The sequence below is a fragment of the Oreochromis niloticus genome, linkage group LG2 (genome assembly GCF_001858045.2).
Source record: "Oreochromis niloticus isolate F11D_XX linkage group LG2, O_niloticus_UMD_NMBU, whole genome shotgun sequence".
NCBI classification, from domain to species: Eukaryota; Metazoa; Chordata; class Actinopteri; order Cichliformes; family Cichlidae; genus Oreochromis; species Oreochromis niloticus.
This window is the reverse complement of record NC_031966.2, coordinates 31,541,230-31,563,049: the sequence shown is the minus strand read 5'-3', so window position 1 is coordinate 31,563,049 and position 21,820 is coordinate 31,541,230. Positions and strand designations below refer to the sequence as shown.

The following is a 21,820-nucleotide window of genomic DNA, read 5'->3' as shown; positions in this document are numbered from 1 at the left end:
TGATTTCCTCACAGACTGAACTTAAAAAAAAAGGAGGAGGAGGAGAAGAAAAATCTTACACCTGCTTGCCATGTGATGCGGCACGAGCTGCTGACGCGCAGACGTGGTATTGCAAAAGCAGCGCTGCCGAATTCTTTCTTTGCTGGGAAGAAAAAAAAACATAATTAATGATATCATTTCTGAAAAATTTCCACAAGTGCCCTACTTATACCGTGTCTCTTGTATTCAGTTGAACCTACTGCATTTCATATATTATTTATCAGGGTGTTGCTGCTACATAGTCTGGTGTTTATTTACTGTTTGCATTAAGTCTCCCCCCAACCCCCAGACACCCCTCCCACGTTGTGTATATGTACATGTGTATGTAAGGCAAGGAGGGAGGGAGACCGAGAGAGATCCTCCCTATATGGTGTGCGTTGCACCATTCCCTGGTCTGTATTATGAGTGGTGGCCCTAGTGATGCTGCAGCGAGGCGGGCTGGAGGGGGAAAAAAAGAGGAGAGGAGAAGGAAGGGAGGGGAGGGGTCGCTCCATCCCCTGTGCGCCCACCGAATCCACTTCTCACAGAGCGCGGGGCTGCTGGCTGGCGGGAAGGCACGAGAAAGAGAGAGTGAGAGTGAGAGAGCGAGGAAACGAGAGGAGGGAGGGAGAGGGAGAAGCGAAGAGAGAAGAAGAGAAAAGCGTGTGTGTGCGTGTCCGTGTGTGCGCGTGTGGATTGCACCACCGCATCCAGTTCACCGTTTTCTGCAGGCGGCCATGCTCCGATGGAGAGAATAAACCCGACCACGTCTGGTTTCCCCTCAGATTTAGCCACTCCGCTCCGTGTTTCCAGATGTGACTGACAAGTCGTTTTATGTCGCCCGCATTGAGCTGTGCGCCGTTCATCTCGGATAGACTGTGACACCATGGCTTTGGTTATGGAACCTATAAGTAAATGGACACCAAAGCAGGTGCTGGACTGGATGAAAGGTAATGTTGGATACCCCACCACCACCATCACCCCCATCCTCCTTTTCTCTTTCTTTTTTTTCCTCGCTGTTGCACCATGCTCTAACGTTTTCATGCTGCTTCTGGTTAGACTGACGATAACGATAATGATGATGAGGATGATGATGGTGGTGGTGATGAGCAGCAGAGGGCCACGCTCTGTGCATGTGTGTTCTACTTGTCCAAACCTGTACCCTGCGCCTGACCACTCGGAGACTGATTAAAGTCACTAAAGTGGACCGAAATGCGTTCGAGCTCCTGTCATCTGGCTTGCTTGAGAGCGCATCTCTTGCAAGCCCAGCCATATATGGCAGCGGCGGCGGCATCGCTCTCATCAGTGAATGCTGAAGATATGTCATCTCCACTCACTGGCACATGCCCTTATCAAACCCATGTCACCTCTCGCCGTGCATGTGTGCGCGCGTGCCAACCGTGCGTGTGTGATTAATGTAGTTAGCTGCATACACCCCCCCGCCCCCCTCCAGTGGCTCACGCCAGCCCGTTTCAGCACCTTGGACAGCGCAATGCCGCCTGCCATATAAGGCAAACGCAGCGATCACACTGCTTTTTTTTTTTTTTTTGTGCTTTTTTGTGTGTGCTTTTTTTCCCCCTGCTGCTCGCTTTGCTGGCACGAGTTAAGTCCCTTCAAAGCGACAGTATGAATGAGTAATCCCTAATCGTGCGTGCATGTGTGCGTATGTGTGTGTGTGCGTGTGTGTGTGTGTGTTTGGTGGCGGTGGTAGGTGGTGTTCTCACACACTCTGGTCATCTACAGAAGCTGTGAGAGAAACTGTGGTAGGCCTATTGACAGACAATGGAAATGGAAAGGGAGGGTGTCCGCAACCCCTTACTTAAGAGGATGACTTAATCGTTCCTTGTTTGATGACTCAGACTGTTACAGGAGTGTAACAGATACTTTGCGAGTGTGTGTTTGAATTATTTATGCATTGGGCAGTTTCGGTATTTAATGTAGAGATGTGTTCGATCCCCAAGTCCCTGCGTGGCTTTTTGGGACCACTACTTTCCTCGTGTGACGGCCAAGCGCCGATCTCTTGGATTGGAGAGTCAAGGTATAGCCGACACACCATCTGAGTACGCGGAGAGGGATTATTTTGGGATGCGTTACATTAAAGCGATTACGACGTTGTTCCAGGTTTTTATGCTCCCCTCTACCTCTCTCTCTTTATCCTCGGCCTCAGCCAGTGGAGCTCCAGCTTCATGCTCTGATGCGTGGAGTGCTCACCCGACACTGCATATTAAGAGAGGCTGAGCGGATTTCTTTTAATGTTTTTTTTTTGTTTTGTTTTTTTTATTTTTTATGCGAGATTACATGTGGAGCAGGCCAAATCGTGAATAGAGATCGCAACTTGGAGAACAGAAACAGAACAGAAAAGAAAAAGAAACATTTGCTCACAAGATGTCGAGAAGCAAGTGATCAGAGCTTACAGTGATACAGAGCCAGTGCCAACAAACATGTGATGTCCACGATGTGAAAGTTATTTGCAGTTTCTCCAGTGTAAACAAACCCTCTCTCCACATATAGCTCAGGTTCCATTTGATCAGCAAGAAAAACTGAAAAACAGAACATAACTGTTGAGCTGGTGGGTCTAATTTCCACTGTCATGTTGTGATCGTTATTAAGCCATCGCATCCCACTGCAGTTTAAAAACTCTCAGTGTGGAAAAGAAAGAAACGAGGAAAGAAACTAAGTGCCACAATTCAAACCCACCTGCTGGGTAATGAGTACAAATGATCATGCTTCACAATTTTTCACGTTTTGTCACCTGCAAATCCTAGACGACTTAAATCACTGTTTATAAAAAAACAACAACTTTGTGTTCAGTGAAGGACAAGCAAAGAAAAATGTCCACATTTACATCCAACCCTTTGAAGGAGAACTGTTTCATCTTGGTCACATAAAACAAGCCACATCCCGGCCTCTTTCACATGAAGCCGGCTGCTCGGAGGCTCGTTTTCATAGATGTTTGCCAGCATCTCACAGTGCCATCCCTGTTCTTGTGAAGCTCCTTCCCCCTTGTTTTTTTTCCCTGCAGGGCTTTAAAACAGACCCTCAGTGGAAAGCGTGAATAAAGTAAAATGTGAAAAGCTAGTGCTAATCTGTCCGCTTATGTAGGCTCCACTTTGGCCTCTTTGCTGGGGAGCGCTCCGTCTCTCTCATGCCGATCTAAGTAGTCTTGTACCATTTTAGCAGAGCAGTGACTCTGAGACCTTCTCTTAATAAGAAGTACTTCAGCAATCCCCCGTTGCTTTTGCAAACACTTAGCAAACACGTGGGTGCAGACAACAAACATTTAGATAAACTGATATTTTCCCTGCATGAAGAAACAAAAGTTATCTCCTTTTTTCATGGTGTAAATGCTGTGCCTGTAAAATGTGTTTACTGTCATTTTATGAAAGAGAGAAACAACAAACACACTCAAACATGTTATGAACCAGTGCAAGAATCGAGCAAGAGTCTGAAAACTATTGAAAGAAAAGTAAATAAAAAAAATAAATAATATCCATGAGTTCGAATATTTTGTCTGCTGCGTGAGTGTGCAAAAAGCAGCCAGAAGCTGTAGCTGTTGGAACAAAATGAGCCATTTAAGTGATCCGTGAGCGTGGGTGATGATTTGGGCATCAATCAGCGGATACCCGTCTACATTTTTGTGAATCCATCCCTTACCAGCACAACAACAACAACCACACAAGCTCTGCTTTTCTGTGTGGGACGGTATGTCTTCTTCTTCTTTTCCTTTTCCTCCACAGCCCTTTCATTTTATATGAACGGAAACACGATATTCTGCAGCCCCAGCCAGAAAACCTGACACAGCTATAGCAGACCATACTGTATCTCCCGCTGCTGTAGAAGGACTACTCCAGCGGCAGAACACTGGCGAGCCTCACAGAAAGATGACTCATCAGCATTTGTTTTGATTTTAAACACCCACACCGGAGGACTTTCCTCTATGTATGTGCGCGTGTGAGCGCATGATGCATCTCCTAGGGTGTGTGCAGACGCAGTGGATGCGTTAAGCTTGGCGCGCTCCAATCTGGGCTTGTTTCTGAGTCCTCTTTCAGCCACACGGTATCGGCAGCTTGCTGATGCATACATTGACAGGAAAATGAATGAATAAGGCAGCTCACTTTTCCTGCAGTAATCCCTCTTACCTCTCCGCGTGCGCTAATGTATTGGAACGATCTCGATGTAAATGGTGGGGTGTCACATTTGATTCAGCGCGAGGCTGCTGTGGATGACTATAGGACTGTAGTCTGTGTTCAGATGGAGGGAAGATTCCAGCTCACTAATGTGTAGTAGTGTGATCTTATTAAAGAGCTCCTCTCAATGTTATGTGGTAGATTAAGTCTCCTGGAGTGTTAAGGACCATGTTTAGCATCATTCCATACTGTGCCTTCTGATTGCGTCTCCCGCTGGTATGGTAAGGAAGTCTGTGTTGCAGAACACTTTCCCCCGGCTCTGACTGTGTGCTTGTCGTAGTTTCAGCTGCATTAAAGATTGAAGAGTGTGCCTTATTATGGGAGGGAAAAACACACGCGGAAACTCCTCGTGTCCTCTATTATTCACAAAAGAAATGCTGAGGTGCAAGCGTCACGTATGGACACAGATGCTGCGAAGCATATGATAGGAATGCGCGCACGCTGACACACGAGCATAGATACAAAAACTCTGGAGCAGCAGCTTTAAAGTGGGGCATCCGTAGTCATGGAAACCAGATCTGATCATGTTGGGAGTCACGGCACATGTCATAAGATGGGGAAGCAGCAACACGCACACGCAGATGCCCAGCGCACATCCAGACTCGTATAGACCCATGCGCATATTCACGTTTCCCCTCCGCCTGCTTCATTGCCTCGAGTTAGAGACAGATAGAGAGAAGAGACCGCGGGGACATGAATTCAGAGATCGGGAGGCGCAAAGCAAAATGAAAGAAAGGCTGAGAAGCCTAAGATGGGGGAGGAAATGAGGGTGCGTGAAAGGGGAATGCTGGGCATGATGGCGAAAGAGAGAGGCGGTGGCAGAGCGGGGTGTATAATAGGGGATGCAGTGGGCATCATATCAAAGCACCCGGTCTATCCGGCTGCTCGGACAGAGGGGCCTGTGTGTGTGTGTGTGTGTGTGTGTGTGTGTGTGTGTGTGTGTGTGTGTGTGTGTGTGTGGAGATGTTCACATGTCCGTTACTGGATTGATTTTGCACCTGTTGTTCCGGGGCTGCCGTTTTACAGCCAAACATGTTAGGATCAAATGAAGTTTTTCAACCCAGGGCCAAAGACTTCAGACGAGGTCTTATAATATACAAACGGGATCACTTGAAATATCTAATTAAGCCAGCAAATGTGCACTATAAAATCCTTTTATGGTGCACACTAACAGCTTGCTGTGAAACTACAGTCAGTTTTGTTCATTCTTTGTGCAAAAACCATTTGACTGTTAATGCCTGTGAGGTAAAAATCTTAACCGCAGTTACAGTTTTTACAGTATAAATTTGTAGATTTCTTTGGCAATCACAGACTCATTGGAATATAAATGCTTGAATGCAATAATTTAGAGTGGCCAGGATGCTGTTGTAATGTAACAGGCTAGACCAGAGATGTCAAACTCATTTCCCATCATGCACCATATGCAGCCTACTTTGATGTGAAGTGGGCTACACCAATGAAACTACATAAACACGTACAGTTACAGAAAATGCTCTGATAGTTTATTGCTCAGACTGTCCCGTAATGGTAAATTTTGAATGTAAAGTTTTCATTAACTGAGAGAAAATATCCTTCTACTGACTCTTATTTTAGCTCTGTTTTGTTCTCCACCAGCTTCTTGCTAGCAGCTAAATGGCTCGTTCCCCTGCTCTTGCTGCTCACTGTGTAGCTGTGTAGAGCTAGATTTTTAACATACACCTTTTTAATCAGCTCAAAATTACTACCTGCTGTGATTGCCTCCCCCCTGACCCCCAACTGGTCGTGGCAGATGGCTACCCCTCCCTGTCACTTGTTCGGATGGCGGTTTCTTCCTGTTAAAAGGGAGTTTTTCCTTCCTACTGTCACCAAATGCTTGCTCATAGTGGGTCGTCTCCTTGGTGTGGTTTTCTCTCTTTTACCGTAGGGTCTTTGCCTTACAATGTAAAGCACCCCGGGATCCTTTGCAGACAGTAAATTAATCCAGATTTATGTAAAGTTGCAGCTCAAATGTAAATGTGTTTCAAAAGATGTGTAAGTTTGTAGCTCTTCTTCATCTCCAGTTACAGCAACAACTGGATCAAATGGGCTAGAACAGAGACAGTTGGGGCTCGTGAGGTAAAACTAAAGCTTATGTTAACATATTATCAGTCTTTCTATTCCAGCCTTACTGTAGTCACTTCAGATTCTCTCAGGTAGGTCAGATCCTCAGAGTAAAGCTCTGCCCGTGAACTCCTCGCACTTTTCTGGTTGACCCTGTTCCGTGAGATTGCCTCTTGACACCTCCCTGCAAGCTGGATCTCAGAGAAGATGCCGTGGTGCACTTGAAGTGTACAGGGGAGCTAAAATGCCACAGTCATAAGAATATTCTGGCATGATGTGATGAATATTTCACAGTAGGAATATTTTTAGTGAGAGCTGTGTCTTTTCCTTGCGCTCGCCGATGCACTTACTCCAGCTCGGATCTCACAGTTGGAGGGTAAGGCAACAGGACAGGAGTCTTTGGTGCTTGTCACCACTCTTAGCCCAGGCCACAAACTGACCCAAACATTGTCTCAAAGAAGGACGAAGGTTTGACTGATTTCAGCTGACATTAGCAGCCAGGCAGTGAAGCCTGTTTTCTGCAAGTTGTTGGGGTTTTTTTTCCAATTTGAGACAAACTCAACTCTAAGAACAAGAACTCTTCAACAAGCTTTCAGCCATCGTGCAAGGCATGTACAGGCTGCAGTGTTAGTATCTGTGTGCTTAATGTGTGTGCGCGATCCTTAGCTTAGCATCAGTGCAAGGTCTTGAGGGGAAGCAACTGCTGATCGCTCACTTCTGCTCGGAGGCCTATCTCTCCCTTTGGTTGCCTGGCAACCCTTGTGTTTCCGAACGGGAGGGGTTTATTTTGCCCAGGAAAGAGGAAAAGATTGGAGGGAACCGCATGAAATGTGGATGAAGCTGTCAACATGAGATGCTTGCTCAAGGCTTAGCACTCAGGGATTCAGGGATGGTCAGGATCAAGGGATCCCTTAGTGTTTCCTATAGGGATCTATTTAACAGATTAGTCCGACATAGGAGAAACACACAAACAACACAGGGCCTTTGATTTGAGGTTATAAAAACATAACTGCGCTTGCTACATTCATATTTTAAAAACAATAGACAAATGTGTCAATCGGTTAATCTCACAGTAATTTTAAGAATAAAAATTAAAAAATTAAAAGATCTGCTGTTCAGAACCTACAGTCATAATACTAAAATCTATATCTCTCCCTGTCAGACTGCATATTATCTTCCAGCTGAATGTTTTGAGTACTGCACGCCTAAAAGAGAGAAGAGAGAAAAATGGCCTTGCAGGCAACACAGCATAAAAAAAGACAAGTACAGAGAAAAATATTTACACAAGCAGACACCTTTTGAAGCAGTGTCTGCTGATAATGGTAATATACTCAAACATAACAGAAAATTAGCATTTTGAGTGACCACTGCAACCTGTCTTAATTAGCCCTGAGATCTTGGGTTTGGTCTTCTCTTTGCTATTGATGTGTGTGCCGTGTCATCATGCCAAGAATTAATAAGCTCTCCAAAGTCTTTGTATTAAAAGCTGTGGATGCTTATGAGTCTGGGAAAGGAATTTAAAAAAATCTCTGAAGTATTTGAAATAAATAATTACACTTTAAGGAAAGTCGTTTGAAGCAACTGCCAATTTGGGAGCGACTCTTTTAATGCAAATTTCACCACAGGATGTGCAGCTTGCTCTCCTGACTCCTGTGTCAATGTGAAGGTTAGCAGTTGGGTCAGGAACCAAACACATATTTTGCATATTGTTGTGAACAAACAGGCAAAGAGCAGGCATCTGTATGTGCTTTGTAAAGACCAATCAAAGATGGTTGGCCTTTTTAACAGTAGATGTGTTTGGCAGGATTTTTTAGGATAACAGCTTTAAAAACAAATCCACCAAAGAATGGCTCAGAAACAACAACTGGACGGCTATGAAATGATAAATAGTCAAAGGGGACGACAGAATCCTACTGAAATGTTGTCGGGGGATTTAATCCAGGCAACACATCCAAGAAAACCCTGCTGCAACTGACAGCAATCAGCAATTTGTGCTGGATAAAGATTTCAGCAAGACCATGACAGAGAGCAGTGGATACAAAAAAAGATGGCTGTAGAGATGCTGATTTTCTCCTCGGAAGAATGCCACACCTCAGGGTTTTAATGGTCACAGAGAGTCCAGTACTAGTACATGAATAGCATACATGTAAAACTACTGGTAATACTACCAATATTTCCTGTCGTGTCTCCTCCTGGAGTTCAGTAATGATTCATAAAAAAAACCTTCTAAATCTGATCATCCAGAAGTGAAAAAGCACCGCTCAGACTCTAGTTCACAACCTTTCACGGGAGAATTTATGCTGTTGTGAATACTCGGGATGTCATTTCATGTCGCGCTGCAGGCAGTAGCCTTGATTTGAAAAGAAAAAAAATACTATCGATCAACTGTCTGAGAAATCACACTGTTGACAGTTGACACATTTCTGTTACCAGATGTCGTCTGAGGTGCAGAAACCAGAGATGCTGAGACTCAGCAACTACAGTTCCTGAACTGTGTCGGGAAAATAAACAATAGTTACTGGAAAGACACTGAGTGGCCTGAGCCCACTGGAGAGTAATTATGAATAAGCTATGATAAAACATCTTATTCCTTAGAATATTTCCCAGAGGGTACGAGAACAAGCTTATGACTATGAAAGACATTTCACATTCAAAATTGCTTTTTGTGTATTTCGGTTGGGTTTGTTTGTCCTTTTATTGCGCTGCACGGGAGAGTGAGGTCAGTTTTCATATTTTCTGAACACTGCAAACTGATGCGAGGATGCAGTGACTGCATCTCACACACCCGCTGTGGTGCAGTTGTGTCATCTGAGCGTACAACATTTTAATATCATTAGCGATCTGGTGAGGTTACGGTGCTGAGAAAGCTCGTCTCTTATAGCGCTGGTTTGTGCGAGCGTTTTTGAGCGCCATGTGCTATTTCCAGCTGGCACATGAACTCGGCAGATGAACCCGGATCAGCTGTTTGTCCTCTAGGGGGAAGGCATTCTGACTCATCTGATTGGCTAGCAGCTGTGTGTCACTCTGTGGATGTATGTGTGCGTTTTAATGCATATGCGAGTGCGAGCGTGTGTGAGTGCATATATTTGAAAAAAAAAAAATCCCCTTACAATGTGTGTGCATAATCTCTTTGCATCTAAATGTGTGTGTGTTGCAGAGGTGGGAAATACTATAGCTATGGTATAGTAGGTGGTTTTCCCAGAGGAGGCGCTGATTCTTTATTCATCACATCTCCATATTTTTTACAGTACTGTGGTTATAATCCTTATGCACTTCAACCACAATGAGTTGGCTTTAATATTTTTTATTTATCAATTAGTGCAGAGTAAAAAAACAAATCTAATCAAAAATTGATTTACACAATTATTCTATTAGGTTTAGAGTTTTTTGGGATACTTGGCAAGGAGAGTGTCCAAGCGTCTTGTGTGGATTTAGGCTGTCTCGGTGTCTTCTCCTTCTTCGTGTAATCCCGGACCGAGATAATCTTAAGTGCCTAAAACTCTTTCTTCCACCTCAAACGATCTTAAATGTGCAATGAAGATATTACACTGTCACCAGAAATTGCATTCGCATCGTGATGGAATAAGCTATAAAGGGGCCCCGATTGCATCACGTGGTCCCTATTAAAATGTGTTTCCCTTGCGCCGGAAGGAGAAATGGGGGAGGACAAGTGTGAGAAGGAGGGAGTGGCAGAAAAAGAAATGATAGAGAGGTATTAGCTGGAGAGGAAGGCTCACCTTTCTTGTGGACATAAAGACTTCCATCTGTGAGATAGCCAGCACAGTTTTTTCTTCCCTCGCCTCTCACAGTGAGGGTCAGGAGTAAAATATTCAGGCACCCTATTTATTAGCTGCAGGCTGTCTTTCTGCTTTATCTCCATGTTCTCTACTTCTAAAGCTGGCGGCCGGCTAAAGGAGACTGCAGAGCGAGTCCACTTGTGCGTGTCTATGCCAACTCTGGTGATGATTTATGAGACTATACCAGACTGTCTTACCACAGCAATGAACAGGGTGTATTCAAAGAAAAACAAGCTAATTTGAATATAATACTAGACTATAGCACTGCACTTGGCCTTACTCAAGCATTTGTCAACAACAGCAGTCTTGTAAAACAAATGGAGTTTCTTGTAATTTTTTAAAGTGGCCTTGAGCAATAGTTCTCCAGCTGTTCTGAAGCTCTTTTCAAGGGTTTTCTTTAGACATTGGCTGCTTTTTCACTCATTTAAACTCCAGTTCTCAGAGGGATGTTTTTTTTCAGTTTGTTTGTTAAGCCACGTAACAGTGACCAATGAATCATTCGAGGATAAAAAGAAACAACTCAAAGGATGAACCAGCACTGCATCTAAACACAGCAGACAACTTAGCAAAGTGTTAAACTGTATCTCTTTGTTACTTGTAGCCTGATGCAAAGACATACAATTTCTTTAGTTGAATCTATGAAAACTGCCAAATGCAGGAAATAGTATTTTGCACCAACACAGTGATTCCCAAAGAACTAAAACTTGTCATATTTGGCATATTTTTGTGCAGTTTGTTAAAAAATGTCAGGAAAGTGGATAAGACGAAAAAGCAGCAGGCTAAAAAAAAAAATCTGCATCAGTTGAACAGTATCTGAAATTCGTGCACGCTCTTAAGAAACAAGAAAAAATCCAGTGAAGATCTGACACAGGACCAAAAGATGCATCTGGCCCTTCAGTTGATCCATTTACTGTTGGCCTGATCAGAAATGGTCTCTGTGGAAGCCAGTCTTAAGGAGGAGGGAGAAACAGGCTGAGGTATGCCAGATTACACAAGAACACCACTGAAAAAAAGTGGCAACAGGTCTGATGGAGTGATGAATCCAAATGTGAAATTTTTGGTTCAAATCATCATGTATGTATGGACAAGATAGAGGTACGACAGTGAGTGCTTGCAGCCATCTATAAAACAGGGTGGAGGCTCTGTCATGGTTTGGGACGCATGTTAGTCAGTGGTGTTGGAGATCTTGTCAGAATTTATGAAATTATGAACGCAGAAATAAATGAATGAATGAATCTTACTGGGAACAGCTTCACTTTTCAGCATGGCAGTAATCCCAAACACACTAACGATGCAGTAAAAGCATTACTGGAAAGAAAAACACACCAATCCATGACACTATCAGTCATGGATTGGCCTCCCCAGAGCCCAGACCTCAACATTATTGAAGCAGTGTGGGATCATCTTGATAGAGAACAGAACAAAATACAGCAAACATCCAAAGAAAAGCTTTGAATGTCCTTCAAGAAGGCTGGAGAACTATTCCTGAAGACGACTTAAAGAAATGACAAGAAAGTTTGCCCAGGAGAGTTCAGGATGTGTTGAAGAGTAAAGGTTGTCAAATCAAATATTGACTCATACAAACTGTTTGTTTTATTTACCTTACATATCCTGTATTTTAATTATTTTAATTTCCTATATTCCTAGCAACATGGAGAGAAATAGTTCAAAACAGTTTACATACCATCTAATACGTCTAACCTGGCAGTGTCTTATACCTTAAAGGTCTATCAAATGTTTTGTTATAATTTCTTAAGATTTTTTTAAAAGCCATAGATATTTTTTTTATTTAGAATAGAATAATCCTTTAATTGTCCCACAAGGGGAAATTTGGTTGTAACAGCAGCAAAAGAAAAGCACATATACAAACAGAACAGGACACAGAAAACAAACACACACAATTTTTACAGAAAAAAATATTTACATTATGGACAATAGTTACCAGAACAGAGTACTGTACAGTTATTAAGATTAAAGTACAGACAAAAGTGGCAAACTCAGGTTGTAGTGTGCAGACAGAGCAGGGTACAGGAAGATGTTTAAATAATTAAGAATATTTAGAATATTTAGAAAAAGTACAGATTTTGCATTGTACCTGTGCATTAAAAAGTAAATGTGTAACTTCCAATAACAGTAGTAGTTGTTCAGTTGAATTTGAAAGCATGAATTGTTTAAAACAGGAATACACAACTGGTAGAAGCACCAGTCCCTCAGTTTTGTACTGTGTGAAACATAATAATTATAATATAGTACTTGAATAACGGCATTCATATATACTAATATTGCCTATATGAAAACAAGTCCTCATCTGCACCTAAGTCATGTGCAGACTCAGTTATCACACAAGCCTTCCACGTTGCAACACTGTATCATTACCTGTGAAACACATGCTTACATGCGGGCCATTAGGGCTTTTCCACGGGGAACTTATTCTATTAAACAGTTTCCACTTGTGTTGCTACCGTTGTCACTGATGTGCTGCTTTTGAAATGGCTCTGCTGTGCTGTATGTAACAACACTGTGTCTGCATGTCACTCAGAGCAACAGTCGGCTTTTTCCCCCGTTCTGGTATCTCCCATGGCAAACGAAGACCAAGAGATATCTCGCTGGAGTGTGTGTACTCTATATACGCATGTGTGGTGACTTTGTTGAGGTGCTACCGCACTGTCTGCTCTTAAGCTTTGCATCCCTCGGGCATCGGTGTTTTCCTCACAGCTCTGCTAGGCTTTAACAACGGGCATCTACAGAGGTGTCAAGACCCTGAAGAGCAACACTAGCTGTAATTGCATTGTGTTTGAAGTCCATGCTCATAGGGGGACAGAGTGTACCTTATGTGTTTAACTGTGGTTCTGTGCATGTGTGTGCGCATGGATTTGCTTACTCTCGTGCAATTATTTTGCTCTGTGTTTGCTCGTTTTGGAGCGGGCTCGTTCATTAGGTCTGTGGGGAGATGCGGCTTTTTTTGCTGACTATATTTGAATCAAAGCCAGAGGCTCTTACCGATCAATTGTATCCACCACGCCTATGTGCAGCTGATTGGCTCCGTGCAAAGCAGGCAGCCGCAGCGTAACAGCAGCAAGTCATACGTCGATTTATTGCTTGCATCTTCCTCGTTATCTTTCGAATGCCTCTTTAATTATTCAAATTATGTGTGAAATAGATTCTTTTCGCTCTAAAATCTCTTTTATTGCCTCTTGAATGTTAAAAGCAGGGGTGAGAAAAGACTTTTTTTTCCTCATCAAGCTTATCATCCCGTACAGAAAAGGTGTACCAACAGATGTGTTTTCTAGCTGTCAGTAAGTTGCTCATAGATCAGTCAGAGCTCCTGGCTTTAGGCTGCTGTTTATCTTTACTTTCTGATTTGGCAGGCACAATTTGCACATTTTTATGCCTGACTACAGTGTTGCATCAAAGTAAGCCAGGATTCGGTCTCGGGGAAGGAGCTCATTCTTGTGTCAGTCAGTCATGTCTGGGACAATATTTCCTAATCGCGTTTTCCCTCTTTGTCTCGGCGCAGAAAGCCTTCTAAATCACTGATTGAAGCCAATATAAATATTTTTCTATATACAGTTGCGCAAAGTGATAGACGACAGATACATCAACACATCCTAATCTGTGTCTGTCTCCACTCTCCTTAGGTCTGGATGACTGTCTCCAGCAGTACATCAAGAGTTTCGAGCGGGAGCAGATGGGGGGAGAGCAGCTGCTTCACATCACCCATCAGGAGCTGGAGGAGCTGGGTGTCACCAGGATAGGACACCAGGAGCTCATCCTGGAAGCTGTGGACCTCCTCTGCGCCCTGGTCAGCCTATGATTTTAAATGCACAGTACTTTGGATGGAGTGCTGGTCAACAAGCTTCTAGATATGCTTCTTATCTTCTTTTATAGCTATTAGTTAGTTATAGTTAGTGTTGAGACAAAATAACCTTAAAAATACACTCATTAGTCACCTGTTCAACTGCTCTTTAAGGAAAACATCTACATATAAAGATGAAAGCATGGCTCCGTCCTGCCTTGTATCAAAGGTTCAGGCTGGCGATGGTGTAATGGTGTGGGGAATATCCAAGGAGCTTGGAAAGAAAGCACCTGGACTTCTTTAAGTTTCTTGATTAAACTGCAAACAGTCCAGCTGCTTTCTTTCCACATCCTTAGACTACCATTACTGGGATGACTGAGAACCTACACAGACAGTGTGGGGAATATTCCTTAGCACCAACTGAGCCATCCCATGTGCATCCCTTTGTGACCACAGTGTCCTCGGCACCTGATGGCTGCTTTATCATGTCACAAAGCTCAGATCATCTCAAGCTGGTTTCTTGAACATGTCAGTGAGTTCATGGCACTCAAATGGCCTCCAAAGTCAGCAGATCTCAATCTAATAGAGCATCTTTGGGATGTGGTGGAATGGGAGTTTAACTTTATGGATGTGCAGCCAACTAATCTGCAGCAACTGTGTGAAGCTGTCATGTTAATATGGACCAAAATCTCTGAGGAATGTTTCCAGCACCTTGTTGAATCTGTGCGTCAGAATTAAGGCAGTTCTGCAGGCAGAAGTGGTTTCAGTCTGGTGTACCTAATAAGGTGACTGGTGAGTGTATGTATGTGTATATCATATATGACAGGTGAACATTTCACCAAAGAACAATCATTGTTCAGTGCATGAAACATATGGAAAATCTGTTAAAATCAACTAATTTAAAGGTATCAGGTTCATTGATTAGCCACCATGTCAACAACCCTCCTGTAACAACATGTATCTGGATTTGACAAAGTCAGGGAGCACTATGAACTAATGCACCTGTTTAGATACCACAATGTGTTATAGTTTCTTCTGGTTTTGTTTAGATATATAAAATAATACATTCTCTAGATATATGAGATATCAAGTAAAGTGCTGTTTTTTGGTAGGATAAAGTTATTGTATGCTGTCAAAGGTTTTAAACCATAGCTGGTTCTAGTGTTGACGCTGATTTTTAAAAAGTACATTATGGTTAAATAGGTTGTACAATAAGATATTTGCTCCTTTTTCCCAGTTACTTTAAGATGTGACTATGAGTTTTCTTCTTTTATAACTCACAGAAATACTCACAGGTTCAAAGGTATATGTATTGTTTTTTGTTTATTTTCCTCCACCAGTTATTGATATTGGCTTAAGAAATGACTGAAAAAAAGAGAAAATCATTCAGGCCTCGCTTTGTGTGTACTTCCTCGGTCACTGCTGACTGTATGTGCGGCCCTGCCCGGGATTAGAGAATTAGGGGGAATTAGGTGCTACTCTCCCAGAGAGAGAAAGCGAGGGTGAGAGGGAATGAGAGAGAGAGAGAATGTAGAAGAGTATGCAGGATGCACCTTATCTCCCAGGCACACATGGCTGGATTAGTTGGGGCTGTTTGAATGTGTGTGTCAGTGTGTGTGTGTGTGCATACATGGTCGTGTGTGTGCTAATCAGCACCTCTTCTCATTCAAATGTTCCAGTATGGGAATGAGAGTCCAGCAGTAGCGATCACCATATGTCCTGAAATTGCTCACGGACATAAATTCTGAGTATCAGACAAAATGAGCCACTGAAGCTACCGCTGTGAGTACTTTTACTTTTTATTTGTCTGGTGTCATTCCGATCAGTTGCACTGATAATTAGTGAGACGGAGGAATGGATCAGCGTCTGATGGGAAAGCACACACAGTCAGACATGTTTAAATATAGCCCACATTTACCCGTTTTTATAGTGTACTTAAAAACAGCACAGAAATATTATCCAAACTGACAATTGCAATGCTAAGACTACAAACAGGCTGCATTGTGCACACACAGTTTTTTTTATGTTCAGAGGGATTAGTACCAACATTTTTTGGTATGTTTAGAGAATCTGGCTAATCTGTTGGCAGGTGTACAGCTTGTCTGATCATGCCACTGCTCATTCCTTGCCCAGTCTCTCTTGCAGGGACGTCGTTATGATTCCAATTATTTTGGCTAATAAAAAAAAGAATAAATAAACCCATATTAAACCCAATAAATCCAAATCTTTAAAAAAAAACAGAAACTCTGTGGTTCATGTAGATGCTGAATATTTGGGCGATAAAAGGAAATGTCTGGTCATAAAGAAGAGATGAAGTTGGCTCCCATGGTTCAGCTGGGACCCCTCTCTGGTCTGTCTGTTGATCTTGATCAATGCAGGTTTCAAGAACTGACTGAGCTTTCAATCTTGCTGTAATTGTAGAAAAGTTCCTTCTTTTTTGCCGGTGCAATCAAATTTTGCCCCCAGCGTGTATACTAAGTAGAATATGTGGGTAGTGAATTTTCAGTAAGCTGTGCTTGGAAATAACTTAAAAAAGAAAATTACTGCTCCTTCCTAACATGAAAGACAAAGATACTGGTGCCATTAAAGTTACAGGAAAAAAATACAAACTTGTAAAAAAACAAAAAACAAACTATATGTAATAGTGAGGGTTGTACTGCAGTATACGGTATGTGTTCTGCTTTAACTGATTAATTAAATCAACTTTAACAGTCAGGCTACTTAGGTAGCAGGGTGCTACCTAAGTAGCTAAGGTAGCCATTTATGTGAACAGGGTTTAGGGAGCCAGGTTAATATAGTTCATATGCTTCAGTATTTATATTTGTTGTTAAACTTGTTTTGTGTAATTAATAATTTAATAAGTAAATTCACGGTTATAATTGAAATAAAATTATTTTGTTGCATTCATGTTGGCTTGGTAAAGTAAAACTGTGATTGTGCCTTAAAGGTTTGGTTTATAGTTAAAATCCCGGGAGGGAGCCACGCTGTTTTCCTACCGTAGTATGTTTGTTGTTGAGGATAACTTAGACCTGATTACTCCTGTAAGAAGATTTACAAGCTGTGGAATAAATTTTTGTTTGTATCTTTTCACACCGGTGTCCCGTGGAAGTTTTTTCCTCTTCAAATGAACGTACACGAGTAAAGCACTGGAAAACTGGTCTCACACCTATACAAGGGTTAGATGCTACTTAGATGCTACCTAAGTACCACCCTGCATGTGCTTTATCCTCCACTACCTAACGTTTGCCCTTTGTATCCTGTCAAAAAAACATCCATCAGATCTAAACAATCAGCCTTTTGGATGTGATGTTAGCTCAGGATTTATCCCGAGGACAGCGATGCGCTCTGAGTATCTGCGTGACAACTCACCTGTCTAAAAACTAAAAAAGTGCATAATATAATTAGCCTTTAGGTTCTGACCTAACTCTCTCTATTTTTGTGGGTGGAGAATAATTAATAATTAAAGCTACTCAATTACATGAGTTAGTGTGTGTAACTACCTCTCTTCATTTGGAGACACCTGTGGGAGGATCCTGGTGCTGTCTGGTGCTACAGGTACTTCACAAACTCACAGGAAAGACTTCCACAAACAGCTTTAAGCAACAAATCAAACCTTAGCTCCTGTAAATATTCTGTCCGAATGGTTATATTTATTAGGCCGTCTGACTTGTTGGAGACTTTTTTTTTTCAGTTTGTTATAAATGTGAAATTGTAGAGCAAATGACAGAAGCAAGAGTGACTATATACTGAATGTGTCTGTGGTTTGAAAGATTTGTGTGAACGAAAGGCTGAGAAACTGTCCACTGGAAAACAGACATGTCAGTGAGAGCTTTTATCACAATCATCTATCACTTTTGCTCTTCATTAAGGAATTTCTTTCTCACAGTAACATGAGATAAGTTTGGACAGCTTGAAATCACGTCACAGAGACTCAGTGCAGTCACGTTTTTGGGGGTTCCCCCTCCCCCCTCACGTATCTGTGTATTAAAACAGCGGAAGCCATGATAGATTCTCACTTTGACACCTTGGGTTAGTTTATGAGATTGATTGTGATTAGCTTTTTGTAACTTAACAATTAAAATTTTTTGTCATAATCTTCACTGATAATAAATATTGTTTCTTTTCGTTTCTAACTCTCCAAATCTGCTTTTTCTCATTTCCTTTATTCTACTTTCATCTCTCCCTGCACCTCTTTCGTTTGTGGGTCCTTCTCAGTGCTATTTTGTGACTCCAAAGCAACTTGAAAGTTAGTTGCAACATTTATTTCTTACCATGCTTACCGGCTCATGCTTGATGTATTACTTGGCCTTTTAACTCTTTACCAAGTAGTTTGGAATAGACTCACAGAAGGGGCTATTACAAACAAATCAAACTATATGTAGCTCTGTTTTTAAACATTTATTTAACTCACTAAACTGTGAATAGATGTCCCTGACAATCAAGGTAAAAAAAAAAAATCACTGATATATTAAATGCAGTGCTCAACAGTCACAAAAATTACAGCAGGACTTATTTTGAAGAGATGCAAAAAGCCTGCAGTAAAAATGTAAAGTTCATTGGTTGCACAGAATCCATCTGCCTGATTTGAGCACTGAGGCCAAATCTTTTTGCAGAAAGCAACACGGGCACGATCGATATATTCTTTCTATGATTGATAGATATTCTACATTTTGGTGTAAGCATAGCGCAAAAGCTTTGGCCGAGAAATCTGCAGCTGAGCAATACTTTACTTTTCAACAGGATTTTATAGTCAAGTCCCTCTTTTACCCAAACATGTCATAAATGATGTGTGATTGTGACTCAGTGTACGAACAATAGCAGAAATACCAGCATAGCGAAGAGGCCACTCCAAACATGGCTGCTATGGTAACCACATTGACATGAATGGCGGGGGGTGGGGGGATGGATGGGTGGTGCTCTAATGGCATCGCTCTCTTACTGTATTGATCTGACACACTCTCTCCATCACACACACACACACACACACACACACACACACACACACACGCAAGCATTGCTAAAATTACTTCTCTCTTTCTCCAAAGTCAAAGTCATTCATGCGCTTTTATTCCCCGCTTCATCTCAAGCGCTCTGTAGCCTGCAAAGAGCAGCACACAGCTCTAGACTGAATCATATGACAGCCTAATTACAGCTGTGCAAACACATTCACTCTATGTACATGCATGCATCTGCATTCACACAGAACACAGGAGATTATCCAGAACGCAGTGTATGCATGACCCAGTTTCAGCAAGATGCATAGCTGGGTACTGTCTCTGTTCGTCTCGCTCTCTCTCCCCCCTCTTGTCTTCTGCCTCTTTACTTCTTTAGTTGCCTCATCTCTCTCTTTCTCTCTCTCTGCTGCCACTGTGAAACCCTCCATCCTTTGTAGTCACTGTGGTCGTGACTGTGTAGAATAGATCTAGAGACAGAGGAGGAATAGATACGTCTAGCTCAGCCTGTGGCTCTGACTACACAAGGAGGCGTGTGTGTGTGTGTGTGTGTGTGTGTGTGTGTGTGTAGCCTTTGTGTCACCAGGAATCAGGCTCCGTCATACAGGACATGACTTGAGGTGCCTTGGGATGCTGAGCACAGTGTGGATTAGTGGATGTGTGTATGTGTGTTTGTTTATTTAAAAGGGTCCCAGTGCAGTAATGGGCTACTCAGCCAGCTCACTGTTTTTCTATTAGTGCAGTTAGTCCCTGTTTTAATGATTATTAGTAATTCCCAGATGACATTTTTAAATTTCATGTCATTTCACCCGGAATAAGTTTTTATTTAACTCATGTTTCTTAAATATGATCTTTGCACATGGTCAGCTAAGACTTGTGTAAAGATCATAGCTTTAAAGAATACGTGTAAAAAAGTATTTAAAAAATAAATGCTCTTACAAAATATACAAATATTTTTCAAACACTTAGTCTTAAAGTAAATTAGGCTTATCTATCACTAGCTACAGTCATGTAAAAAGACTTTACTATCTCTGCAACCCAGTGAAAAACTAAATACACTTTGAGAAACATCTCAGACTCTACAGGCCTCAGTTAGCGTGCTGAGTGTAAAAGCTGATGGCAGTACAAAGCTTTTTGTCTCATGTACATTTTCTACATGGGAGTGCAGGAATAAAGATGAGAGATCATGTTGCACAGTGCCACATTTGGCGAAACACCTCATACCAACTGTCGAGCATGGCGGTGGAGGGTGATGATTTCTGCAGTGACAGCATCTGGGCACCTGACTGAAATCTGACCAAGAATTCTAGATTGAGGTGTGACTCTAGAATGTGACAGCATTTGTCTGACAGTAAAATGTTAGCTAATCGTGGGTTATGCAACAGAAAATTGATATCAAGTGCAGCAGTAAATCTACAATAGAATTAAAATATAGATGAAAAAAAACATTTCAAAATCCAGACCTCAACCTGAGTGAAATGCTCTGGCTGGACCTTAAGAGAACTAAATGAATGAAGTGAAACAACGTTGTGATAAAGAGAGGGCCAATCGTCCACAATGATGTGAGAAGCTGATATTCAGAGATATCAGAAGATACAGTTATTCACTGACTGTATATCATGTCTGTTATACAGATAAAGTAGGTTGGCGTAAAATACAGACTAGCGGAAGGTGACAGCTAGCCTCGCTATTCTTAAACAAAACAAAAACATGCATGTCAGTGCCTCCAGCTAGTCAGGTTAGCTTAACGTAAGAAAAAGCTAGCATGATTTTATGCAGAGTTTTAAAAAAAGTCAGTAACCCCAAACCCTAAAAATATCTTTCCTGTTTCTGGACCTTTTGAAATATATATATATATATTTAGGTTTTGTATATATGTATGTCTTCTAATCCCTACATTAGCTAACTTAAGTTAAGATAATTGCTCCTTGGCAAAGCTCCTCACTCCACCCAAGGTCGTGAGGTTTTTATCCAACTTCAAATTCTCAGGATAAAAATATTTTCTGAACTAAGTTTGTTTGTTTGTTGTCTGTTTGTCCTGCAGAACTACGGACTAGAGACAGAGAACCTCCGGACTCTATCCCACAAACTCAACGCTTCAGCAAAGAACCTCCAAAATTTCATCCTGGGCAGACGGAGGGGCGGCCATTATGATGGGCGAGCTTCCCGAAGGCTACCCAACGATTTTCTCACTTCAGTGGTGGATCTAATTGGTGCAGCCAAGAACTTGCTAGCTTGGCTTGACAGGTGGGGGATAACATATGAAGATTAGATTGTCTTTTTAATTACACTGTTAATGAATAAATGAAATTACAAATATTAAAAAAACACCAAATTTCTCAAAAACTGTCCAGGCAAACATTTTTCTCTAAAACTGATGTTTTTTTACACAGCAGAAACATTTCTCAGGTTATGATCTCTATTATTCTTTATTTTCTTAGGTCTCCGTTTGCCAGTGTGACAGAGTATTCATTACTGAAGAACAACATTGTGCAGCTCTGCCTAGAATTAACCACCATTGTACAACAGGTGCTTTCACACACATTCCTGCAAACATCACACAATCCACCATTTCCATATCCATTACATTAAAGGTCATGATTTGAATTTAAGGGTCAACACTAGAGCAGGATTGGAAACATCAATATGTATAGAGCTTTTGTTGCCTACAGCTGGTTTCTATAGATTTGAGCACGTGCGCAACTTACATGCATTGCCACAGGCTGTTTGCAGCATGGCTGATGGGACGAGTGGCTCTCAATAAAAGCCTTAAGCAACGTACTCATCGACTCACTGTTAGACCTCATCCCTTGCCTAACTTAGGCTCTGTTGAACAGTGAACCGGGGGTCTCTCATCCCTATAATTCCCTGTCCTCCTTCTGCTTCCCCTCTGGCTCGATTCCTCATGTTAATGCACCACATTGCACACACACACACACACACACACACACACACACACACACACACACACACACACACACACGTGCACAC

General features: G+C 42.0%; 1 protein-coding gene across 5 annotated transcripts in view; it reads left to right on the top strand.

Moving 5' to 3' along the window:
- The first annotated feature begins 530 nt into the window (after positions 1-530).
- The window catches only part of si:ch211-26b3.4 (connector enhancer of kinase suppressor of ras 2), a 63,260-nt gene continuing 41,970 nt past the window's right edge, over positions 531-21,820 (top strand). For 4 of the 5 annotated variants that reach the window (XR_003213747.1, XM_025898042.1, XM_025898041.1 and 1 more), the window contains exons 1-4: positions 905-968; positions 13,720-13,883; positions 20,874-21,076; positions 21,271-21,358. Coding sequence is in view for 4 of the 5 variants with exons in the window: in XM_025898042.1 (XP_025753827.1) it covers positions 905-968; positions 13,720-13,883; positions 20,874-21,076; positions 21,271-21,358 (519 nt within the window). In the remaining variant the exon portion in view is untranslated. Of the gene's footprint in view, positions 969-13,719; positions 13,884-20,873; positions 21,077-21,270; positions 21,359-21,820 lie in introns of all 5 variants that reach the window. The other variant, XM_019345862.2, reaches the window with a different exon arrangement.